At 40.5% G+C, this 27,735-nt stretch overlaps 1 protein-coding gene across 1 annotated transcript in view; it reads right to left on the bottom strand.

Annotated features, from left to right (window-relative positions):
- MACROD2 (MACRO domain containing 2) overlaps positions 1-27,735 on the bottom strand; it is a 1,470,564-nt gene that overhangs the window by 997,541 nt on the left and 445,288 nt on the right. Inside the window, exon 4 of the mRNA XM_019549129.1 lies at positions 9,247-9,363. Within this exon, the coding sequence (XP_019404674.1) occupies positions 9,247-9,363 (117 nt within the window). The remainder of the gene's footprint in view (positions 1-9,246; positions 9,364-27,735) is intronic.

Below are 27,735 nucleotides of genomic sequence, written 5' to 3'. Positions count from 1 at the left end.
AAACCTCTAAAATCTGAACAGGTTTTAACACTAAAAAACAATCAACCATCAATATCTCCCTTTCCAACAAGTTTACAACATCTGTGATGTATCCATTTGCTAGTGATTGGGTATGGTACGTCATTAAGGCCACTGCAGCCAAATAGACTACATTAAAACATAGTAAAGAATGCATGGCATATATTATGAAAAAAGGTTTTAAAAGGCATAGATTGGGCTTAAAAATGCTTTGAAAACCAGCCATAAATCATTGGGAAACTACTTTAATATATATTCATTGGTTTTCTAAACTGTAAATAACTGTAATTCCTTTAACATCAGAAATCTGAGCAGTAAAACTGTCATGCCAGGAAAAGCTTTTCACACCCTCATCTAATACTCTTTTGTCTGTTCTAAAATATTTAAGCAGTGAAAGTTTTAAAAGATATAAACAAATCTTAGCAGCACATGTTTGTCATGGCACATTGGCATGCAAAACTGGATGCAGGGGAATCCTCCTCAGTTCTTAACTTAGAGCTCAGCATTGTCTCAGTGAACATATTTCTTAACCTTCTTTTGCCTAAATCAATTTTGCTATAAATAGTGTGAAAGCAGGACCACCATGCTGGCAACAAGGTGTTGTAACTGAGACACCCTGAGTAAGAGTGTACTACAATCCTTTAACAGGGAGTCAGCTGTAACTTTTTATAAACTATCAATTATATTAGCGATTATGTCTCCCTATGCTTATTAGTGGTCTGTTTCAGGCAAATTACACCACATGTCAATCAACTGGCTTGTATAAAGGCACAGCTGCATTTCACTTACACGCTGAAAGACAATTAAGGCAGAAGAATCAGAGTCCCAAGACCAATGAAGGAGTCAGCTGCCAAGCTACACTTACGCTTGGCTACGTATCTCCTACTGCAAATGCTTTCCCTTTCAGTTTAGACTTGCAACCCAATTCCTCATTAGAAAATATGCTAAATGAACCATTCAAGATGGTTCAACATGGGGGCAGGCAAAGCCCTCTTGGAAAAAGATACACACACCCTTTTTCCAATATGACTTTGCCTGCCCCCATGTAGCACCAATATTACATATATACTATAAATAGTATATAGTACAAGACCAATATTTAATCACCAAAAATATACATTTGCATAATGTGTATGCACGAAAATTAAATTTTGGTGATACATGGGAGCAGGCAAAATCATAATGGGAAAAGAAACATACATAAGCCATGTTCATATTATGAGATTCAGAATTATGTGAAACTATGAAAATAAATTTTTTAAGATGAACCAAACCAAAAAACCCCCAGATAATATAAATTCATTTCAATTAGACAAGATGCTTCTTCTCTGAATTCCAGCAATTTGCACAATGTGGGTATGCAAAAATTAAATTTTCCTATAAATCAGTTTTCAAGTACCGCCTTACTGCTGCACATCTGTGTAATGAACCTTTTCATTTTAATCCAGTAAGTGATCTCAAAGCAAATACGCATAGATTTAAATCCACGGCCTTATAGTCTTGCTATATGCTGGCATTGTCAACTGCACATACAGAAAACTATTTCTACATAACAGTGACGCGCTTCTTAATCTCCAAAGATAACTCTGATTAAACAAATCCAGAAGCTGATTACTCCCACTGCGGCTAATACGGGTGTTGCTACGAACTACTTATTTCACAGCAGCAATTGTGTTTGAGAGCACATTTGCATTATTACTCCAGATTGAGCTACATTGTTATTCTGGATTGATCAAACATATATCATTAAAAAAGGCATGTTCTGAATGGCATAGCCCAACATACTCAAGGTATCAGCTGAACAGGGACTTTTATTCAAAATAATTCAGTTTTAGTAACATAAGCAGTATATAAGCAGCAGCTAGGCATTTCCTTCAGGATAATGAATTAAGATTATTCTCTTCACTTCCTGCTCCCCTCCTCCAGGTCTTATACCGAAACTTTTCACCAGAATTAAATTTACATGCGGAGCCAGGCCCTGCTTAGTATAATAAAATATAAGCATGTACAAAAAATCTAGTATTGGAAATAAAACATATTATGATGACACAAATAAGAGCAAAAGTAATTGACCCAGATTTCACTTGGCACTGAAAGGCTCCCTCTCTTGTGAAAGAAGCCATAAGATTTTCCAAGATAAATATTCCCTGCTGGTTTCTGGATTTTATCATTACAAACATACATTAAAGAAAGATTTGGCTATTATAAAAACTCAAAAGAATTAGGGCTACCCATACGCTCTTCCTTCCTGCTATGTTTGAAGGGCACAGGATTTCTATTTGATGTTGTCACTGTGATTTCAATGGGATTTCAACACCTCATAGAGTTGGGCCCTCTTTCTACATGTTATATTTATTATGCAATTACCTTAGTATTGTGCAATAAATTTAGGCTGACTAAACATGCAACTTAACCATATTGCCTTAAAAAAGTCCAACCAGCTATAAAGTTATTGCTTGAAAATGTGTCATAACTTTATAGCTGGTTTCTATCCAGGTTTAATTTGCACATGTAGGCAGTTTGTGGCTGGGAGACTGCAGCTGTTGGGATCTCCCAGCCATTGTGAAGTCCCAGTGGTGGGGTTATTCATGTAAGCCATGCCAGGGAGACTGAAGCAGCGATAGCTGCTAGGGCCAAGTCCGGCAGCTGACAGGACTCTCAGTTCCAGCTATGCCCCACATGGAGCCTGGGGCTGAGATTCCCACAGCTGACAGGACTCTCAGCTCCAGCTGCACGTGTCCCGTGGCTGGGAGCCCCTTCAGCAGAGGGGGCTCCCAACTGCAGGAGACTGCTTCTTGCCAATGCTGGGTTCCTCCTGGACCAGAAATAAGGTGCAATGGGATGTAATGTGAGATCCCACAATCACGCCCCCTGCCATGCATGTGTGGCATGGCAGGAGGTGCAATTGTGTAGATCACGTAATGGATCCCATCACACCTTTACTTGCACATGTAGAGGGGTCTGAAAGCAGTATAAGCAGAGCTCGTTTACTGAGTTCTGGCTATCAACACAATTTACATCCCGTCTATTTTCTGCCATAAGAGCCAACAGGGACCATGAATCAAATGAAAAGCAAAACAAAACCGAGCATCTCTTTTAAATTGTTCATTTGTTACTTACTAGGATGAAGACATCAATGCGCTGTTCAGTGTCTGAAGACCAGTTGTACAATAATTGGAATGAATGTTTATTTTAAAAGGAATAAACATATGAGGTTAAATGATGGACTGTCAATCTGTGATAAGCAGTAATGAAGAATTATACTGAGGGATACTGGGTCTTTTTTAAAATTTCCAAACGATTGCAAACTTACAGCTCCACACAAGTGTTTAATAAACACCAACATAGAGCAAAGTATCTAAATTACAGAATTGTGAATTGAGCAAACAGCTTGGTTAGAATTTTTGGGGTGTGGGTGGCTTTGTGCAGGCTTCTGCAGCACAGAATCTAGCCATGATTGTATAGTGACTTCTGCTTTAGTGGAGTGAATGTTAAGTTATTGTGGTAATTGGAAAATGAAAACTGAGCTCACACATCTTTATTTAGACTGTTCTGGTATTCTATTTTGCATCATATGGCTCTCTCTAATGTACCCCTAAAAGTGTACATTCCTTCTCTAGAATACAAATATGATCAGTTTTCAACATTAGTATTACTGAAGTAAGACTAGGGAATTTACCATTACAGTTTTCCCTCGCTTTATGCTGTACATGTGTTCCTGTAAAATAGCGTGTAACACGAATTTGCATAAAGGGAACCCACTTTACAATAGGGATGCATTCCAAGACTGCGACTGTACTGACCCCCAGACCCATTTCTACCACTTTACAAGACAATTCTGGTACTCACCAACAGCAGATGGTATATACAAGCACAGGGTGATGGTGAATGTTACCATAATGGGGATGGCAACTACAGAAATACGTGTTGCAGACAATGAGCGAGGAGCACAGATCCACAAAGGAGACTATATTTTGGTGTGCATTACTCCCACAATGCACCGCACAAAGCAGCTGACTGCAGGTTTCCACCACACCAATTGCATAAGAGTGAATTTACCATGCATATAACGATTTTTTGGGATCAAAAGGCTCATCGCATAAGAGCTAATTTACACATACAGAACCTGCATAAAGTGCAGGAAACCTGTATTGTATGTGTAATTTTGTAGATGGAATATTTTACTTATGCTTTATGTACTTCATATGGTAATCTCTGGTCTTAATGGACTCCTATAGATGTTCAGGAAGCTGTCTCTGGCATGCTGGAAATCCAGTGCGTTGGAGCAGACTCAATTAATAGAGTCTGCTGGAGCACAGAAAATACCGCGGTCCAGCTGACTCTAGCGTCACATGTATCAGCATTCCCACACTGAAAAATGACAGTGGGGTGCTTTGAACTAAAGCATATTCAATGAGCTTCAGTTCAAAGCTCCCTGCTGCCATTTTTCTGTGTGGGGGATGCTGATACACATGATGCTTGGGCACTTTTAATTAGTGCAGCTCACTAATTAATGTCCGTCCCCCACCCCGCGCCTCCTGGAGCATGTGTAAAAATGCCCAAAGTTCCCCTTGTACTAACAACATTCCAACAATACAAAATAAAAGGATCTAGGCCTTTACTACAAATCTTAGCATCATAAAATCAAAGAGATACTACTTCTTATTTCTGAATGCATAAATAAATTATTTAGCAGACAACACTTTTACCAGATATAAACAAAGGCACATGCAATAAAAGACAGCTAAGTTAGATCTTCTGAACCAAACACTACTTATTAACCAACTATTACTAATTTGCTAAGAAAGTACTCTCTGTTTCAAGTATCAGATTAGCTCCAGGAAGCATGTACCTCAAAGTTGCCTGTTCAAAAACCAAACATTCATGATGATGAGAATGTCAAATCCTCCAAACTATTAAGTTTTCAATATGAAATATGCAGGTGGGCACTGGAATGCCTTTATGGAATTTTGTTTAATTCAGTGATTCTATATTCTTCAAACTGAAGTCTTTTCAAGATTAGGGCCATAGACTATAACATACCCAAGGCAGATACGTGCTTAGGTACTTAACACAATGCGTTAAATAACTAACGATAACGGTATTGTATGGTTAAAAATAATACAGACTCTACACTGAAAACTCTACTTCATATCAGTATTACAATTCAGTCAGGAACCATCAATAAAAGCTTATGAACAATAAAGTAATTATTAAAACATGTGAATGATAAATGGCTTAGTGTAGCTAGTCATCAAAAGAAGCCACACTAATATCACCAAAGCAGGCAGTAACCCATATAACATTGTCTTCAAAACAAATTGTTGATGCATAGATATAATATAATTATGGTTTAACTGGATGACTTACTTGAATGCTCTTGCTATGGCATAGTTCCTCACATAAAAGACAGGTAGGCAATAGTTTCTAATGTTACACTGTCATATTGTTATTAAGAGTGACACAAAATAGCTTAGTAGAATGCAGTGGCTCTGTATATCTCCTAGCACCATGAAAACAGTCCAGAACAGTTAATGATTCTCAAATGGATATTCTACAATTGATAAGAATTAAATTAACCTTTAAAATTAGCTTCTAAAAGAACAAAAAAAATAATGCCTGGTAATAAAACATATAGTTTAATTTAAAAAATCCCAAGAGAATCCAAGAAAACTAAATTTTCCCTTCCCACTTGTGTGTTACATACACTTGTTTTCTTGCTGATCTGTCAATTTGTCACTGGGTGCATATTTTCCTCATGACATGCTGCTATTTGAGCAAGTATAAATACACATATATTGGTTTTCTTTTCCCAGAAGTTTCATTTTTGCGCATTTTACCATTGCAGCAATATATCACTAAGTGGAGCACTTATTTTTCTCACTATATGGCCATGGGTGTCAGGTTATAAATGGATGATTTTTCACCATTTCTACAATGAAAAGATCTATGGCCCACGAGCAAGATTCTCTTGTACAAAACATTAAATTGGAAGTAAGACCCATTAATTGCTGTAGTGCTTGACAAAGAGAAGGTCACTCATTTCTCCTTAAAAAATAAGACTTTCCTGCCAGAGCAACTCAGTACCTTTAAATATTTACTTTATCTCATTAAATATACAAGGGGAATTATATTTCCAGTTAATGAATAGTTTTGATGCATCATTTGTCCCCTGTATTTTAATGGGAGAAAAATAAACATAAAAAATAAATATGAGTGAATTCCACAGTAGGGAAAGAGTTGAGCAGGGTATAGGTATAATGATCTTACAGTTGCATGTGACCAGAAATACTGACGGGGCAATATAAAAGAGATGGGGTAAGTCACAGCAGGTTACTTGTCTAGAAACAATAACTTATCATGCCAAAGTGCTCAGTATGCTGCTAGCTGCACCATAATAAGTAGAAAATAAGTAAATTTGTAAATAGAAATATTTAAAATCTAAATCTTTAACCATTTCTAAATCTGTCAGCAAACAAACGTATTTCTTAAACTTATAAACCTGTGAATGTATTTTAATGTATGCACATCTCTAGATTTTAAGTTTCTGTAAGTGCCCAAATTCATTAGAAACCTTTCTGTGTGAGATTCAGGAGATTCAAGTGTTTGAAACAACCTGAGATTGACACAAATTGGAATACTTATCTACATCAAACACAAAAAAACAAAACATTTTGGTTTTGTCATCCTTAGTAAAAATCAAATGTAAGCATAGATATTACATACACACCGATGTTTATTGCATGGTGGACAAAGAAAAAGTTAGAAACATATCAAAGATCTTATGTGAGCATTATAAAAAGGAGGCAGGATAGATATGCACCTTATAGACAAAGAATATACAGAATATAAGCTTTCTTCAACTCATTAACTTGAGTTCACAAAAGCTTGTGCCCTATATAGACATGCAAGTAAAGGCACCAGAAGATCTGATGCACAAGCCACACAATCACACCTTCTGCCTTGCCAGGGATGCATGGCAGAAGGTGTGATTGTGAAATCAAGCATCAGATCCCATCATGCCTTAGTGCTGGTGCAGGGGGAGCCCGGGCTCCCCCTGCACCTGCAACAAGCAAGCAAGCTCCTGCAGCTGGGAGCCCTGTCAGCTGATGGGGCTCCCAACCAGAGGGGAGCACACCGTGTGCCCCTGCAGCACACAGTACATCCCTGGGGCTGGGATCCCCATCAGCTGACAGGGCTACAGGGAAGCATGATGAGCCTGGATCAGCTGACAGGGCTCCCAGCCATGGGACTGCATGGTGCTCCCCCGCATCTGGGAGCCCTACCAACTGACAGCTCCCAACCTCATGCCCCTGCAGCTGGGAGCCCAGATCACTGGACAGGGCTCCCAGCCACAGGAGCGCATAGTATGGCCCTGTAGATGGGAGCCCGGATCAAGTGACAGCTCCCAGCCTCAGGGGTGTATGGTGCATGCCAGCAGCTGGGAGCCCCATCAGCCAATGGGGCTCCCAGCCATGGGGGAGCTTGGTGTGCCCTTTGCAGCTAGGAGCCTGGATCAGCTGATGGGGCTCTCAGCTGTGCTCCCAAGGCTCAGAGCTACAGCCCAGCTATGCAGTCGGTTAATGCCATGTTAGGAAGCACCCACAAAGTTATTCTACATGTTTTATGTAATAACTTTGTGGCTTCTTCCTTGCTTTATCATGCCATTAATTGCATTAACATGTGGCTGGGTAACAACTTAAGACATAATTAACTGGTTAATCACATCTTAGGTGTAACGTGTGCCAGGGACCTTAGTGTATAAGGTAAATATCTACTCTGCCTTCTGCCTGACTTCAGACTAAGACAGCTAACTTCTTCTGCCTGCAATATGAAGAGAGACATTTACTGAAAAGACTTACCACTACTTCTAATTCTGGCACAAGTAACTTGTATTGACCTACTCCATAATGTTAATTTATTGTTGTTGGACAGACTATATACTGGAACTGTATCTGTTTTTATACAAACCTTACCAATATATTTGGCCACATCTACCCCACCCAGCTACCTCCAGGATCTTGCTTAACATTTGCCCTGCAGCCAAAATCACACCTTTCATAATTAATGAACTACAGATGTCAAAACCTGGCTGTAAAGCATATTAAATTTTCCATTTCAAGGTAGCAATCACTATCACTTAAATCATGTCCTAGGCTTTAACATTATTATTGGATAATTCTATTTTAGCTGTGATAGTTTTTAAATGATTAGGAAAAATGCCTAATTTTATCTAAAGGTACTCCTGGAAGATCCTGGAAATACTAAAACAATCCTTAAAATTACAGCATAAATTAGATTGTACAGAAAATCAGCCTACAGGAAAATCAAAAAGGAGATCTGAATATTTTTAAATGAGGCATATTCCTAGCCCTGAACTGAATGCTTAAGAGAGCGCCTGAGTCCTCACGATAAGCTGCTCATAGTACTTTCTTGAAATTCATATATAATCACACCTCTTAATATTCTATTCTGTAAGAACTCAAACTGGGATGGGTGAAGGAGAAGAGAAAATCCTGCTTTTATTATGTATCACTGTTTTCATAATATGCTGTCAATATCCAAGTGTTTGTTTTTCCAAGTTTGGCTCACCACCTACAAAACAAGGTCAATCAAATAACCTCCTTTCTATTTAAAAAGAACGGGGATTTTGACAATTCCACTTTCAAAGTGCAAAAACATTCCAGCACTGAAAACTGCATTCCACTGAAAGCTGAAGTGTGACAGATGCCTTCACAGTAATTGCCAATCAGCCTCTACATAGCAGCTGAAAACACAATATATCACTTTGATCTCCTTAGCTCTAAATGTATTCACAATCAAGGAATCTGAATGAAGAATATGAAATCTGCAGCATTTCCAAAAATTGACTCCATGACACCTACATATGATGGTGTACGTTTTGTTCATATTTTAGAAGACATTTCAGATCCTCAGACCCTTTATTCCATATATAAAACACTATACCTTATAACAAATGTAAAGATAAAAGATGTATTTAAAAACATTTATTTTCATTGTGCAACAGAGGTAAAATGCTCATTCTGAGAAGTGTGAATTCCTCAAAGGGCTGAAGAGGCAGATGCCATCACAAAATTTGCTTAATTTAATCCCACTACTAATTTTGCAAATGAATGCCTATTTGAATTACCCTATTGGGAAAGAATGCATATGTAACCACGTAGTCTGGATCAAAAAAAAAAAAGGTGGGTGAAGAAGTTCACTTACATTTTGCAGGTAGGTCATATCCACATGTAATTTTAGCTTGTCCTGTCTCACAGCCACTCAGGTTGCGACATTCAGCAACTAAGCAGGGCCCAGCAGCTCTGTGTATGCAACCATCCACTATTAAAACACAAAGGAAAATCTGACATTATTAAATGTTTAATTTTACACTATATTCATACAAGTCTGAGGACACAGGTACACCTACTGCAGGCTTGGTTTATGCAGTATAAATGTGTATGCAGACAGACATATGCAGCTCCATGATAAAGTATAGCCTGCAACAAAGCCATCTTAATATTTTGCCAGTCAACTGTTCAGTGGGGAAAAATGCAGGACAAGAATAAAAGGCCCATGCCCAAGGTTCTAGGCATCCCTGCTATAAATGATAAAAACAAAATAAGCTTGCCAGATCAACACCTCTCTTCCACCCCACACATTTGATTCTTCTAACATTCTGCAGACTCTTTAATGTCACCATGCTGCTTAATAGCCATTACTATAATCCCATGTAGTGACATTTATCAGATTTGCAATTTACCGTAGAGCTTTGTTTTGACCCTTATTTTTTCACATTATTCGTGGAAGACTCAAAAGTTAATTAAATAATAATTACTAAGGTTGCAACGACAGCTAAGTATGCAAGAAAATAAGTAGAGTACATAGATCTTATTGCCCTCGAGAGTCAGCAATAAGAATCTCGGCAGTAGCAGAATAGTAAAAACACTAGCACAGCATTTTTGCTGTCTCAACATGCAATCAAAGAAATCATTTATCGTAATTAAGGAATGGAGTATAAGGGGGAAAAAACAAAAAATAAGGAAAATATTAACTGAATCAACACAACAGTTACCACATGCCACTGAGTCAGTGGTAGTACCACTCAGCAAGTCACCATTCCTAGTGGATTATAGATATAGATGCAACATAAATCAAATGTAACAAAAGTAGTAGAAACCAAACTGTGAATTCTGTAAGCATATAAATATATTTATGCAAACAATGAAAACAACTATTGTTTTTGTATCATAATGATTTCACTGAGATTCAACCAGTTAAAAGTTACAGGTGATGTTATGTTGGTGCCACTGTTCCACGCAGGAAAGATATGAAGTACAAGGATGGGTCAGGATTGAAAAAACTTGCACAAGAGATGTAAGCACGATTTGCAATGCAGCTCATGAAGCTTCTTGCATGGTATCATACAAGGGTGTAGGGAAGGCATGAATAGGTTTTCCTTTGCCTGTGTTTTGCCTGCTACCTATAAGCCTCATTGCAAGAGACCAGAGAACAATTGCCAACATGATGTTATGGAAAATTCCTTCTCTCATCCACCACCGCGATACTTCAGCTCTGCATTGTCAAATGGCTCGCTTTGTGTGTTAAGGATGTTCTTGATCCAGCAAAGTGCTGAAATTTCCCACAAAGCACTGTCTGCCCACCACTTCCTATGGAGATGAGGGCAGTTAACACCTTTGTAGAAATGATCCCTTCCTTTACTGCATTTTAGAAATTCAAAAATTCTATTGCTTTCTCTGAAGTGCTTTATGCCTTTGTCAGTATTCAGATAGCCATGATAAAATTGTATAAATGATTCCCTTTAATACTCTGACATCAATCATGAACATAGCCCATTTAATTTCCATCACATCATTCTGAAATATTTTACACTAATCTGTGAAAAAGACAAGAAAGAAATACTGTTTTTAAACACCTTCATTCAAACTTTCAATGTCTTCTTACTGAAAATTAGATACATAGTATATGTCAACTAGGCGTCCTATGAAAAACTGGTTGTGTTTGATTCATTACTATATAAACCAAGGCCACCTAACTGCACCTTTGATGACTTAGAATTTCATCTCAAGTTTGCTCAAGGTCTCTCTTCAATTAGCTCCGAGATGTTAATGTAAACTTTCAAGTTTATAACCTTCAATAAGAAGTAGGAAAACATTTTGGTGTTCATACCCTCTTATTTTATTCAGAGATTACTGTAAGATTTACAAAAGCAAGGAAGATTAAATTACTAAACCAATACACCTTGGGACCACTATTTTCTTTTTAAAATTCTGCTATTAACGCTTAACCAATTATTAACAGAAAATCTGGTCTCAATTACTGCTCCTTAACACGGTGCTAAACACGTGGCACTGAACTGTTCCTTTAGGTCCAACCCTGAACTAGGAAAGAGCTGGTGTGAAAAGTATTTCACCCCAGGAATGGCTGTGGGAGGGAGTGGAAGAAAGACATCACACTTCTTTCCTGTTTCCATAACTGCTTGAGGAAGTAGTGATATGCTGCCTCAACACAGGGGTGCAAGCAAGCCTCCCTCATTGGTGAAGGAGTAAGCAAGCAACCTTACTCAGCTGAACACAAGATCTCTATAGACTCTATAAATGCAGTACTGTAGGGGATGAAACCACTTTTCCCACTCTTACTCCTTGTTTCCATGTATGAGAAGTCACAACTTAAAGTTATAGGCCAGGTACAGGCATTAAACATAAACTGGTATAAGTGACTGAAAACTGGTCTAAACCCATAACAGTACAGTTTGGTAAGCACAGATTGGTAAAAAAAAGGGGGTCACTTAGATGGATGTGGTATCAGACTTAAGTGATTTAAGTTAGACTGGTCTATCAAATTTAGAATCATAGAAAATTAGAGTTGGAAGGGACCTCAGGAGGTCATCTAGTCCAACCTCCTTGCTCAAAGCAGGACCCAGTCAGCTATATCACCCCAGCCAAGACTTTGTCTAGCTGGGCCTTAAAAGCCTCCAAGGATGGAGACTCCACAACCTCTCTGGATAACCTGTTTCAGTGTTTCACTACCCCCCTTCTAATGAGAAAGTTTTTCCTAATATCTAACCAAAACTTCCCTTGTTGCAACTTGAAACCATTGCTCCTTTTTCTGTCATCTGCATCCTCTTTGGAACCATTGTTCAGGTAGTTGAAGACTGCTATTAAATCTCCCCTCAGTCTTCTCTTCTGCAGACTAAATACGTCCAGTTCCCTCAGCCTCTCCTCATAAATCATATGCCCCGGAACCCTAACCATTTTCGTTGTCCCCTGCAGGACTCTCTCCAACTTGTCCAAATGCTTTCTGTAGTGGGGGAAGGTAGAGGAGAAAGATGGACACAGTACTCCAGATGTGGCCTCACCAGTGCTGAATAGAAGTGACTAAACACTTCCCTTGATCTGCTGGCCACACTCTTACCAATGCAGCCCAGTATGTCATTAGCCTTCTTAGCAACAAGGGCACACTGCTGGCTCAAATCCAGCTTACTGTAACCCCCAGGTCCTTTTCTGCAAACCTGCTGCCCAGCTAGCCAGCCCCCAGCCTATACTGGTGCATGGGATTGTTTTGTCCTAATTGCAGGATGTTGCACTTGTCCTTGTTGAACCGCATGAGATTTCTTTTGGCCCAATCCTCCAACTATTTAGGTCTCTCTGAATCCTAACCCTACCCTCCAGCATATCAACTGCAAACACACTGAGGGTTCACTCTCTACCATCTTCCAGGTCACTGATGAACATATTGAACAAATCTGGCCCCAGGACTGACCCTGGGGCACTCCACTTACTACTCGCTGCCAACTAGACGTTGAGCCATTGACTACTACCCTCTGAGCCCAATGATCCAGCCAGTTTTCTAACAATCCATTCATCCAACCCATACTTCCTTAGCTTGCCTGCAAGAATGTTGTGGGAAACCATATCAAAAGCCTTGCTAAAGTCAAGGTATACCACATCTCCTGGTCTTCCCACATCCACAGAGCCAGTCGTCTCATCATAGAAGACAATCCATTTGGTCAGGCATGACTTGCCCTTGTTGAATCCATGCTGACGTTCCTAATCACCTTCTTCTCCTCCAAGTGCTTAGAAATGGATTCTTTGAGGACCTGCTCTATGATTTTTACAGGGACTGAGGTGAGGCTGACTGGTCTGTAGTTTTTTAGATCCTACTTTTTCCCTTCCTTAAACACAGTCAGTATATCTACCCTTTTCCAAACATCTGGGAACTCTCCCAATCACCATGAGTTTTCAAAGATGATGACCAGTGTCTCTGCAATCACATCGAACAACTCCCTCAGCACCCCTGGGTAGATCCTATCCAAAACCATGGGCTTGTATATATCCAGCTTTTCTAAATAGTCCCTAGCCTGTTCTTTTGCTAGTTGGCTGTTCACCTTCTCTCCAAATTGTGCTTCCAGATGCAGTAGTCTGGGAGGTGACCTTGCCTGTGAAGACTGGGGTGAAAAAGGTACTGAGTACTTCAGTCTTTTCTGCATTCTCCGTCACTTGGTTGCCAACCCCACTCAGTAAGAGACCTATGTTTTTCCTGATCCTCCTTGTTACTGACATGTAGAAACCCTTCTTGTTACTCTTCACATCCCTTGCTAGCTGCAACTCCAATTGCACTTTGGCCTTCCTGACTTCATCCCTGCATGCCTAAGCAATCCTCTTATACTCCTCCCTAGTTGCCTGTCCAAGTTTCCACTTCTTATAAGCTTTTTTTTTGTGATTTAGCTTATGGAAGAGTCCCCTGCTGAGTCAAGCTGGTCTTCTGCCATACCTGCTAGTCTTCCTGCACACTGGGATGGTTTGTTCTGCACTCTCAGTAAGGTTCCTTTGAAGTACAGCCAGCTCTCCTGGACTCCTTTCCACCTCAGACTGGGTTCCCAGGGGATACTGGCCATGAGTTCCCTAAGCGAGTCAAAGTCTGCTTTTCTGAAATCCAAGGTCCTTACTCTGGTGTTCTCCTTCCTTCCTTTCATCAGGATTTGAACTCAACCATCTCATGGTTGCTGCTGCCCAAGTTGCCATCCATTACTACATTCTCCATCAATTCTTCCCTGTTTGTGAGCAGCAGATCAAGATGAGCATGGCTCTTAGTCTCTCCAACACTTGCCCCAGGAAGTTGCCCCAAACACTCTCCATAAACTTCCTGGATGGTCTGTGTATTGTTGTACTGTCCTCCCAGCAGATTGTCAGGGTGATTGAAGCCCCCATGAGAACCAGGGGTTGTGACTGGGAAACTTCCACTAGCTGTTTGAAAAAAGCCTTCAATTTAAAGGACTTCAGATTCTTCCTGCTTGTTTCCATGCATTCATGTACATTAGCCAATTTCCCTGATTTCTCAGAAAGAACGAGAAATTGCCCACTCCTGCTTGTGCCCCATACAGGTCACCAGCTGAAGGCAGGATGCAGGGCTGGAGGCCGTGGCAGCTGTCAGCAGTAGCTGGCCCTGGCCAGCCCCAGCCTGAGCCAGCACACTGGGAGTGGGAGGACGGAGGGCCGTGCAGCAGGGATTTTCCCATCCGCCGCCTAGCCCAGCTGGCCAGTATGGCTCCTCTCCTCAGCTCCAGCCCCCCGACTAGAGGCTGGCTGTCAGAGGAAGGGAGTGGAGGCCCCTGCCACATGGACTCAGTCTGCCCTCAGACTTGAGTCAGCATAGAAGGGAGGCCCTCTGCAGCACAGGCCTCCACTCCCCTGCCACTGACAACCAGCTACCAGCAGAGGGACAGGGCTGAGGACTCCACTGGCTAGCTAGGCTGGGCAGCATGGGGGTGATGGTCTGCTGTGTGGGCCCCTCCAAGTGGTGCTGGCTCAGATGTGAGGGGGCCAGGCCTGTGTGGTGGGGCTTCTGCTTCCCCTGTCTCACCACAGCTTATAGCCAGCTGCTGGCAGTGGAAGAGGGGATGCACTGGTCATTCAGGAGTGGCTGGCTGTTCAGCTGGTTGACTGGAGCCAGCACTCTCTGGCAGCCAACTGGGAGACATGCCTCAGCCAGCCCAGGCAGCATGCATGCCTCCCCCCACAGTAAAAGGTGGACATCCTTTCTGTTCACTCCCGATCTAACCTAGGGCACTTAAGAGTCAAAAACAAAACTTAGACCACTTCTGCCTTTGGCTTTATGTATGTCTATACTTAGCCATAAATCCATATCCTCTGTATAGCATGCTCCAGAAGAGCAGAAAGAAAGGACAGGAACCAACACATTTCACTGAAAACTCATTTAAAATTAGAACTTTTTCTGAAAAATTAAGAGGGGAATGGAAGAAAGCCACCATCAAATAAGCCAAATCATTTTCCTGATAAACTTACTCCACCCCAGGAAGACAAGAAATAATATGTTTAGGACAAGATCATCCAGAACAGTGAAGAGTGACATTTAATCATATCACAATAACTGATTTCAAAGCAAGAACAGGTCTTGCTCTAAAAAAAGTACTATTTCTTTGCATTTATGGTCTTTTTCATATGACATTTTAGGATTACAACATGCATACATTAATATCTAAATTTGGTAACCATTCAACTGCTTCAGAGGTAGCTGCATGGGTTGTTTTTAGATCTCCATTAAATGATCTAATTGGGCCATTGTTCACAATGTGTTGCAATGTCTGAAAAATTGCATCACAAGAGCAACCCAGGCTCTCTTTGATTTTCCATTTATGGAGTAGGTGCCCACATTTTACATGAAATGTCTGGATGCAATTCAAAGAGGACCAAATCTTTCTTGATAGGTCAGATCCTAGCTGGGGGATTGTAGGGTCACTGATGATATATCCCTGTGGCAGGCTGGTATTTTCCCAGGCTTCCCTCCATTGTTCTTCAATGCTCTTGTTATCATCATAGAGCATCCTGGTATATTTCCAGAAAGGTTTTCTAGATTTAAGCCTATGCAGTGGTGGCATGGTGATGTCCTTGGTTGATTGGGAGGTTGGGTTACCAATGGCCTTTATGGTAATCTACCCACAGGTTCACTATCAGGAAAATTAAGGAATTTGCTCATTCACATTACCCACTGGAAGATTTGATGAAACTTGATGATTTGTGCTAACTGTCCAGAGAAAAGTTTGGCTTTTCAAAAGAATACTTACTAATAGCAAATGGAAATTTCACATCTTTTCCAAGTTGGCTCTTTTTATATATTACATAATAAAATATTAATTGAACAATGACTACCTCTGCATAAATATTCAACTGAATGGAAAATGTGAACACAGAAATAAATTATTTCAAAAATATTTTATGTAGGTATAGCATTAGTAAAAACTATATTTTATAAGATTCAAAATATAGTTTCATCACTCTCACAACAGGTATATATGCAGCAAAATCTATTTCCAAATAAGAATACATGAGATAATATAATTTGGGAAAGCCTGGAGTGGCTTCACAAAATATGAATGTAAGACTTCAGTTGCTATTAAAACATTTCTTTATTTTAATTAAAAAAATCACGTCCAGGGCATGCATAGAACATTTATATGAAATACTTTATTTTCTGCATATGTTGACTAGTAATACAAGCTAAGAGTAAAGTAAGTATTGTTAGCACAATAACTTTATGGAAATTACAGGTAATGATGACAACCTCAGGAGGGAAAAAATGATGGCCAAGTAAATATTGTTATTATATAGTACAGTTTGGAGGAAGAGATTTACATGATTATAGTGGCACACAGCCACATCACTTTTCTTTAAGAAGGTGAAGAATCTTTGACATATTTGTTTTAGACTCTTCAGCTATACCATCAGTTTGATATATTGGTGCTCATCTGCATTTTTTAAACAGATTTGGTTCACCCGTTTGGAAAATGTCAAACAATTCCCACTGTTTCTATATTAGAATTTTTTTTATGATTGTAAAAATCCAAGCTATTATGCTCAAATTCAACCTGTTTCAATGACAATGATAAAGAATCAAGCAGTTATTGATTTCTAAATCTGACAAAAAGAAATTTTAAAATAAGGCCCTCTCACTTCCTCAGCTTTATGATACAGCTTCTTCTAGATTCATGGTTCCCAAACTGTAATTTGCTAGAGCATAGTAGGTGGTCCACAGCTTATCTATGGGTCACACCATTCTTCTTCAGTTAAAAACTTAGGATATAGAATAAAAAGCATAGGATATAAAGTAGTCCCCCAGAAGCTTAAGATATAGAGTAGTCCCCCAGAAATGTTGCGACTTCAGGTCTGTTGATACCAAAAGTTTGGGAAACACAAGCCTAGACCTTGGGTTCTTCCAGGCTAGCCTCCTTCTTTATATTTAAGGAACCATTCATATACATCCATCTGTAATTTAAATATTATAAGAGGCAGAGACCAAGGCCCCTTCTACATGTTACATTCATGCTACAATTAATATATGAATTGGAGCATAAATGGCAAAGGTGCTATATGTGCACCCAATCAAAGGCACCATAAAATGGCAAACCAGCCATAAAAATGTTCCATAGAACATAGAACAATTTAAGGCCGGTTTGTATGGTGCCTTAAATTGGAAGTGTGGCATGTCCACAGATGCCCCCAAATCCACTAATTTCAGACGAGCCAGTTCTCCGACTGGGCCTGGGGTTAATATGGTGGGAGAGTGCAGCAAGAAATCAGAGGTTGCAGGCAGGGATAACCAAAGGGCTTCTCCCACAGTGACTTTAAACTCTGATCTGAGCAATTCTAGTAGGGATGCTGGATGTGGGGCATCAGAGGCTTCCATGCCCAGAAGCCCCATCAAAACTGTGGGATATGGGGTTAAAGTTCCCAGTAAGGGAAAACCTCAAACCTGCCAGAGCAGCTTGTTGTCAGCCCTAGCCCTGACAGCTCAGGGTCTCCAACTGGACCTTTGGCTTTCCAGGCTGCTGCTGACAATCAGCTCATTGTCTACCCAGATAGCCCTGGGTCTATCCAGGGCTGGGGCCAACAATCAGCTGCCTGTCAGCCCTAGGACTGCAATCCCAGGCTCCCCCTGCATTGACAAGTAAGTAGCAATAGTGAAACTGGAATCTGATCACTGGTCCCAAAATGGTGATTCTTGCTATGCATGTGTGGTATGGGCGGAGGCACAGTTCTGGGATTAGGAATCAGATCTCTCTGCAACATTAAATGAACATGTGCCAGGTGCCCATATTATCAGCTGCCTGTGGCAAGAAGTCATATGACAGACAAAGGATGGAATCTTTCTGAAAGATATGTTTAATTTTGTACTGGCATTCTGTTCCACAGAGATCCCCAAAAAGAATATACTGTACTCACTGAATATGGGTCTGTTAACCTGTTAACTTCACCTTGTGCCCCATATGTTGGGCTCTGTGATACATTTTGTGTGTCCTACAAAGACATTATTTCCAGAGCTGTCTTTCTAGAATATCACTATTCATGAGTCAGCCTTGACAGGTAAGGAAACTCTTTTGACACTCCAAAATATCTGCAGAATGAGTACTCTTCCTTTCTGCTCTTACCTCCCACTAGTCATCCACAGTCCTCTGCAGCTGTCCATGCCTAATTAATTCCAGAGGCCTTTGCTGATCATGCAACGAAGTCTGAGCAAACTCTGTGCATTACTAAGCAGTTGCACAGAGAGTTAACTTTTCAGATATTGATATGATTTGAGTGACCTAAATATATATACTTCCTCTCTAGCCTAGTTTTCCCCCCTCCTTTACTGTTACAATTGCAGAACAAAGACCCAAGTGGAGTTCCATAATCCATGCTGTTTTGTAAGGGAATTGTTGGAATGCTACAGTCAAGAGGTCTTTGACATGCCAGATTTAAGCAGATAAACTATGCTTGTTCTGCACTTTGCAAAGTGACATTTGGCTTTATACTCTACATAATCAATGTTTGTACAGAGCTTTAAATATATAAGCTAAAAGTAGCACCCTAACATTTGTCATTAAAACAATTAGCAATCCTATCACATCTATAATTTTAAGACCCACAAGAGACAGTATTTTGTCTTCCTAACAGTTCTGTAGAAGCAGTTAACTAAGAAAAACTGTTTTCAAAGCTAACATGATCAATGGCATGAGCACAAGAACAAGCAAGTAAATTGTTTATTCTATTACTTTTTTTAAATCATTGCTCAAGAGAAGATACAAGAGACAAAAGTCATATTAAAGAAAGTTGGTTTTGGGGATTTTGAGTGCTCATTAAAATAATGTGTTTAAAAAAATCCTATAAAGGACTAGTAAGGAATACTTGGTAAGGAATACTACAAAGTTAACCCTTTTCTTCATTAATACCTTGCACATTAATTAAAACAAAATGGTAAATTATTAAAACATTTTGCTTTTTGGAATTAAGAGGTTAAAATTATTCTGCAATCACCAGATAATTCACTGATGCACAGTGGAAGATATATTTTTTTAAACGGAAAATCTCCTAAAGTTGCAAATGAAGCAAAAGCACAGGAAACACAGAATTAAGGGTGCCATGGGATGCTGTTTAAAAAAACTCAGCAGATCTAGGCTAGCAGTGCAGATGGTAATAAAAAACGGTAAGGTAATCAAACACCACTGCAAAACAATACAAAGCCCAGGGGAATGGCAAGCCCCAAACTATATTTGTGACCTTGTAGATAGTTTGGATTAGTTGAAACTCACACTTTAAGCAGCATAAACAAATCTCTAATATATTTTAAAGTAACTATGCACTTCCTTCCATTCCTTCAGGCTTCTCTCTAGATTTACTCCTGCTCTTCTCCAAGAGGTTCAGAGGATATATTTATTTAGAGAAGTTACTTGTATGTGTTTTATCTGTCATGAAATACTACTTTCCCACATGATGAAAGCCAAAAGCATAGTTGCGTAATGATTATATCAGATCTATTCAGAGGAAGGTAACAAGGAGTTGTTTTGGCTCTCTTGTAAATACATTCAACATACTTGTGCTCACTACAGGTCAGGAGCCAGGTGGAAACTGAAAAAGATATTATTCCAGTTTTGAAGAACTGGTAAAGCATGTCTGATAACTGCTATCATTTCCCAATTCAGCAGAGTTAAGATATCCATCTAGAAATTAAAATTAATTTACACTGGTTATCATTTAATCTCCTATGGCCCTGTCTAAAGTAATTCAGAAATGACAAAAGTAAATAATAATAATATCAACCTTATTACCAAAACTTTAATTACAACTAAGACTACGAAGGATCAAAGATCTGATCTAGAACAAAGATGTATAAAGGTGTGTGACAAAGATGAGACACTGATCTTGAAATCTTCTGTTAAAAGTGGGAATATGCACTAGAAGATGTTCTCGTGTGCTGTTAGTTTTATTTTAGAGCTCAGAATTTACTGGGATTAATACATAATAAAAGTTGGGTTACTCCATCCTGTAAGAAACAAAGAAGGCAAGTTGGGGTAGGAATAACATCCAATAAAACACAACCCCCCCTCAGAAGACAGGAGGGATGGGCAAGTCAGTGATGTAGAGAACAAGGACAGTACACAGAGATGTCAGGCAGAAGGGGCAAAACCAGGTACGGACCCAGTGTGACTTAACAATGTATGCAAAATGAAACCAAAGTCTGATTCAAGTTCAGGAAACTTCTTTCTGTTTGGGAAAGCTATCAAGTCTGAGCATCCCACATCTGAAGTTAGACTGAGTGGAGCTCATTGCATATTAAGAACTGTTACTTGCTAAAAGTCACCTGGATAAGAGGCAAGTTAACCATATTATACAGTGGTTTACTTAAAATAAATAGATAGTTAAACTTCTCTTTTGCTTTGGAAATTTTAACACAGATTTTCCGTAATATTTAGAAACCCAAACTACTGGGATAGTATGAAATTAATGTGATTCCCTAATATGGTTCTTTGTTCAAAATGAGCCAAACTTGCTCCCTTTCCAGTCAGAGGCACAACTTTCACTGACTTCATCAAAACCATGACTGGGTCTGATACAACATAATGTGGCCCTGTGTGTGCCCATGAATCTATAGCCATGGATGCAAAGCAAAGAAAGACTCAGCCCAGATAATAAATTTGGTGCCTGCAGGAATATAACAGTTAGGTACCAAAATGATCTACTAGTATCAGTATAGTGTTCTGTGACTGGTCCTGGGGCTCCGCATCCATGAGAAAGCAAGAATATACTTCAGCAATCTCAGCTGAGGTGCTGGATGGCACTTGGAGACAGAGCATGAATGCTCTGCTCAACTCAGACATCCTTGTTCACAGCAGAATAGTATGTTTAATCAAATTCTACCTAGTTAAGTAGAGCAGCCTTATAAAATCCCTCTCCCAGCAAGCTCTCTATTCAAGTTATGCTAAAATACTGACTAGAACTTAAATTTCCAAATTCAGCCATCAGTTTGGTCAAAGTGCACCTGGCAGTCATCTTTGTTCATCTTTTAACTGCTAGCCAGCATGTATTCTCCCATTCACTGAGGGCCTGACAAAGATCTGACTTCCAGTGAGTGACCCTGTTCCTTGACAGTACCTGATTTTGTTCTCATGTCTCTGATGGGGCTGCAGTTTCAACTCAAGCTAACATGTTCCTTGACTCCAACTTTTCTGGTGAGAAATACCTCCACAAGGAAGATGGCTGAGATCTAAGTCCTCATGCGGGATACTCTTCACACTGTCTTTAACCAAAGAATCTTTAAAGGACAAATCCCAAAGTCCTATTTACTGCAGTCCCTGATTCCACTTCAGTTTGAGCTTGCCAATGTTCTTTTTCCAAAACCTTGCTCCTTCCAAGCCAAGATGTAAGGAGGACTTGCCATTATATCAACACAGGATTAATCCTTTCAGGAAGTCTTCACAGCTACTTGTTTCTAAAAGTCCAAAGAGAGATCCAAAGGTGCAGTAGTAAAACTACACCAAACGACTCACATCTGGTAAGGCTGCCTTTTAGCTGCTGTTTGCCTTGGAGTCGGAAACATGCATCATGGTTATCTTCTTGCTGGGGAACAAGAGCAGGGGTGGGGCTATAACATGCTCTACAGATACTTCTGAATGTAACAGGGAACCCCTGCCCTTGTTACTAAGAAATGGAGAGGAAGGACAAAAGGTGGGCAGGGAAGTGCAGCCCCAGGCATGTTGCAGAAAGCTGGATGGCAAAGCAGCAGCAAGTGTGAACTGCCCAGGTGAACTGAGGCAGGGGCTAGAAAAGGACCAGCTGTTAAAGGCAGAATTATCATTTGGGCCCAGGGAGCAGGAGGCAGGGTCACATAACCAGAAGTGGGCTGGGTTTGGAGCATAGATACCCAGCCTCTGGCCACGGAGGGGACAGTTTGAGCTGTTGCAGGACATGGAGCTCCCAGTAGAGGCAACTACAGTGAGGTATCAAGCCAGCCCAGGAAAGTTACCTGATGGGTTGGAGGGAAGCAAGCTAATTTAAGTAGGAAGGCTCACAGACCAGAGTCCCAGAGAGGATTGCATTTGAGTTAGGACCAGTTTGGTTGCTGTTTTGTTCTTGAGTTTTACTGGAGAACTGGGTTGTGGCTACAGGAGAGAAGAAGGCCACAAGCGGAGTGCTTAGAAGGGACCCCCCCCCCCCAATCAGGGACTGGAGATAGACCAAAATTTAGCAGGCTGAGGCTGGCATAGTGAAACTGGTACCCTGAAAGAGCCTGAAACCAAGTCATTGCTGAGGCTTGGGAGTTGTCTCAAAGAGAGCAGGGCTGAAGCTTGACCAGAGGGAAAAGGGGGCCAAAGTCAGGATATTTGAAGCCCCAGCAGATGTTTGTATGCCTTGGGGGAGTGGAGGGATAGGAGAAGGGGAAGCGAGTGCTACCTTAGAGATGAAATACCTTGAGAAAAGCACAGAGACCTCCAGGAGTAAGTGTGGACCAAGCAGCAAGGTCAGAGCCAGCAGGTGGGTGAACTAAAGAAACTACTCCTGGTCCCAAACAATGACACCAAAGGCACTGGAGACGAGGTGGGACTGGAAAGCGCCAGCAGGTGGGTTGGGCCCTAGAGGGCACCAAGTGACAGAGATGGCGACCCATGCAGTTTGCTATACTGAGACAAAAAGTCTCTGTGCTTAAGTACTTGTGGTGTACATGCATCCACAGAGAGGATATGCAGACAACATTTCAAAGAACTGGTTACTGGTAAGTAACTGTTGTTCATACTGGTGTACTCACTACATGCAAACTGCAAGGTCTATTCATAAAATTGTCATAAAAAATATTAGTCTGCTTACACTGAACAGGAAGTAGAATGACAACAAAATTAAATATTTTAACTACTGCATTTTTATTATTTTAGTAAATGGTTAGATAGATCAAGGATGTGGAAAATCAAAAGTTACATGGAATGCCAAATAAGTTGCCATAAAAAGCTAGTGATCACTATTGCTACCTTCTCTGAATGAAAAACTAAATGGAGCACAAACTTTATCTGATATTTAGGACACCATGTTTTTCAGTCCTAAGTGTACCACTTCCAGTTTGTAGACAGAGTTATAATGTCAAATGAATTCACACTTTCATCAGCCCACTCAAGCAACATAAGGGTTCAGTGAAACATGGGTCTTATAAACCTGTCTGAATGTCACGGTTTTGGCAGTAAAAGAAAACTAGGAAATGCTCCAGTTGTAGCTTTCCATGGTTTTCCCAGTCCAAAAACCTGACATTAAGGCATGTGGTGCAGGAACTACATTTTTTTTTCTTTATCACATTAGTGTTCAGACACCTGACATTCCATATTCTCCTGCAAATGAGAAGTTGAAACTGAGAGGGGGAGCGAGGAGGGAAAAAAACCCTCTCCTCCCCCCGCTCCCCAAGAGTGCATCCATCACAGCAAGCAGACAAATGGCATTTTGTTGTTTATTCATTGCTAAAGTGATAAGCAGAGCTTTGGCAAACCTTAAGGTTTCACTGCTAAATCAAAGCCACCTCCTGTTCAGAAGAATTTATGTCCAGATTCTAAACCTTGCTTTTTCCTTACTAGGTATCATCATCTAGAGACAAAGGTGTCTTCTAATGACCTATAATCCTTGCCCTCCATCCGTCTCCCTCCTGCCTTGCAGCCCAAGTCCTTAAATTCAAATTGTTCTGGGAACAGCCTGCTAGCTTTCCTATCCAGGGGCTTTAAGAGCAGATGGGCACCCCAGCCTTCCACTCTGAAGCCTGAATTAACTTTCCTGTCCTCTTATTCAGTCGCAGCAAGAAATACAAGTTACGTTTTACTGCTACACTATTTACCTTGTTCTAAAGTTCAGTTCAACCCAAATGTTCAGCATTGTCACAGGGAACCAATAACAGACCCAAAGAAAGCAACACTAATTCACTATCGTGCAACCTTGCAAGGTAATGGATACCCTTTATCTGCAGCACCTTTGAAAAATTCTACTTTCAAATGAATTAATAGAAATGGTTGAATGAAATGTCATGTCCCCACCAAGAGGTGGGAAGTTTGAGAAGTTGCAATTAGCAAAGCAGTCTGTTTTTAGTTCAGTGTCAGTTCAAATTTAGAACTGTGCGGCAGTAAATATACTGTATTTCCTTACATAAAACACAAAACTTGGGGTGTGCATTATAAGCAAGGGAATATGGTAATAGCAGTTTCTATATCTCAAGTCTCTGCCTAGGGGGAGGGAAGTAAAGGTAATACTGCATGTGCTTCGCAGGAGGCAGCAACATAAGCCCTCTGACCTCCCTAGCTTCTACTTCTCAGTTACTCACTGCCACTTACCAGTGTTTTCAAGGAAAGATTTCTTTTCTTCATTCTGCTTTTCAAAAACAAGGTGTGGATCTCATTCTGTGGTAGGTTGTATAAAAGGAAATACAGTATCTTTATTTTAAATTACATTTCTACACTTAAACTGATGTGCAGTATCCGTATACTAATGACATCCAACCAGAATGCTCCAACAAAGTCATTGTTATGGTTTGTCTTGATGTTGGCTACAATTCCCACTTCCAGTTCCAGTGCCTTCTATACCCCCAGCTCCTGGGAAACCAATCTGGACTGCACCCATGCCTCAGGGGCCTAACCATTAAGACAAACTGCCTAGGCCTCAGGCTACCTTGAGATTATATGTCCTTCATACCCTTGTCATGTCAAAAACTGGCATCAATATGAGTGGCTATAAAAGAGTTAATACTGGACTGTGTCCCCGCCTGATTACTGGTAGAGAGAAGCTGGAAGCCATCAAGTAGCACAATGTTTCCATGAAGTGAAGTTCTGGCAAAGAAAATCACCTTCCTCAAGACATGCCCTGCAGCTCTGATTTGGGAGGGCTGGTTGAAGGGCAAGGGAAAGAGTGGAGGAGTGCATGTGGTATATAAGTAAATATGGTAAATAAGAGGAAAAAAAGAAAACCCCTATGAACACCAAAATGGCAGTGGAACAAGAATGTATGGCAAGAGGAAGGCTTCACCTATGTTCTGATGCTGCCAGCATTCATCCTACTGCGAGCATCTTACAAATGAGTAGAAGCATATGTATTCATATCTTATCTAACCTTCTGAGCATGCAAACAATGTGAAGACAAAGTAATAATCAGTGATTTTTGGTACAAGTGCATGATTGAGCTGGTAAGAGGGAAGGGACATTAGCAAGAAAATGCATTTCCCTCTCTTTTAAAGATGCTATTTTCTTTGCTCTTTGGTATTTTTCTTCCCTATAAACTTTGGCATTTTACTGTTTCAGGAAGAGAGCTTGCAATAACTACTTCTCTAACTGGCAAATAGTTTGAAAATTCTGAGTACATGCACCAATTGCAGAAGAAGAATAAGTAGTAGCCGGAATAGGTATTTGCATATTGAGTATAGTTATTAAACAGCCATCACACAGTGATTATACAAATGTATGCACTATGATCAGCTAATGGTTGTCAGGCACAGGTCAAGGATTCATAAAGAATAGGTTAGAGAGAAATAATTGCAGTGATTCCACAAAAGGAGCCTCCAGAATGGGACAGCGTCCTTGCCTCATGACAGACTGTGACAGCCTCATTTCGGAATAATTTTAAATACATATTGAGGCTGAAAACAGTCTCAAAAGTTAACTGTTTCTCACTGAAAGGAAAAGGGATGAGAATCACTATTTCATTCCATCAGGGAACATAGATCATTGCATAAAGTAAGCAAGGACTACTAAAATAAGGCTTTTCAGTTTGGGGTCCTAAAATTTCAGTGTAGACAATTAAATATCAGAAGTCACTACTGAATGGGGCCTTCTCCCATTGCAGGAGAACAATATAGAACATACTGGGTACTAGAAGATGCTAAGTGATCAAAGCTAAAATAGGATTCATTACTGCCTTTGAAGCCATGAAAGGACATGTTAACCCACTTCCTCTGAAGACTTCTTGGGGGTAAGTAGATTAACTAAAAAAAAAAGATGAGGAAACAAGGTAAGAGAAAGGAGGAGGTCCTACTCCAAATAATAACAGGGGAGACAAGCTCTTTTGAGAGAGGTGGAGCTGTACAGATAGAAGGAACTGTGAGAATTAAGAAGGCTTCAGGCATCACAAAATAAGGGTGTAAGCAATTTTTTTTAAACTTGATCCTCCTTTTTACTCTGTAAGGCAGTTGGCTAGATTCTTCAATCACTGAAGTTTTGTTTGTTCGAGTGAACATACTGTTAGTGGAAAGAGCATGAAAAAAGGTCACGGAGGAATAGTGAGGTGCAAAATTTAATCAGACACTTAACTCTCAAAGTGGTAGCTCCATGTTCACTCGTATCTCTTCCCTGCTCTCCCAGGGCTGGGAAAGTTCTCTCCTCCATACTCACATACTTAACCTATTTGGTCAACGGTTACATTCTTCTGTTTGTCATGGTTGTGACAGGAGATGAAATGTCTTATGCAACTGTGAGCATCAGGAAACTAAACTAAGACCAAAAACTAAACCATGTGCACTCATTTCCTACTGAATTCAGAATACAGTACTGGGATGACATGCTAATGGTGATATATGCAGCTTGGCAAATAAAGTGCTGTGCCTTATAACAACTGCAGCTTCTTCAGGCCATAAAAATCACTGACACAGGGCTGGAAGAGACCTTCAGAGGTAATCTAATTCAACCCCTTGCATGAGGCAGTATCATCCCTGGCCAAACTATCCAATCCAATGTCTAACCTATTAGCAAAACTACTCAGCCAACATAATACCCTAACCTGCCAAAGGTAAAGCAGGGGGACCATATTGGCCAATATCCTGCTGCTGCAAAGTTTATTCAAAATATGCTCAAAAGATTTCAGAAAGAGGGTCATTACCCCTGCTACTGAGGAAAGCAAAAATCCCTGCAATCCATACCAGTTTGACCATGGGGTAAAATGTCTTCCTCTTGCCAAATATGGTAATTGGTCTAACCCTGAGCTGAGACCCCCTAGCTAGCATATACAGGTGTGCAAAGCAGGCTGTATTTGATTTGGATTCAGATTCAGCCTGAATCAGGGACAGATTTGGTCAAATCTGAATCTAAAGATTTGATGCTGATTTGGAGAATCAGCGATTTAAACAGACACAGCTTTAAAAAAATTTTCTATGTACCTTTAGGTAGCAGGCACAGCTCATGATCACTACGATGCTGGGGTGCATGGAGCATCCCACAGGAGCACGGGGGGGGCCCTCCACATGCTCAATGGTGAACCTGGAAGTGGACCAGAAGTACTTCCAGTCCACTTCTGCATCTGCCGGGGAGCATGCTGGGTTCCCCCCCACCCCGCACACACACACCTCCCCAGTTCGGCAATTGGCCACAGGGGGACCCCAGGTGCCCCACCCCCCCAGACCCAGGCAGCACCA

This window comes from Crocodylus porosus, unplaced genomic scaffold (assembly GCF_001723895.1).
Source record: "Crocodylus porosus isolate Cpor-Errol unplaced genomic scaffold, CroPor_comp1, whole genome shotgun sequence".
Taxonomy (NCBI): Eukaryota; Metazoa; Chordata; order Crocodylia; family Crocodylidae; genus Crocodylus; species Crocodylus porosus.
The sequence above is the reverse complement of the archived record's forward strand: the minus strand, read 5'-3'. Positions and strand labels throughout refer to the sequence as shown.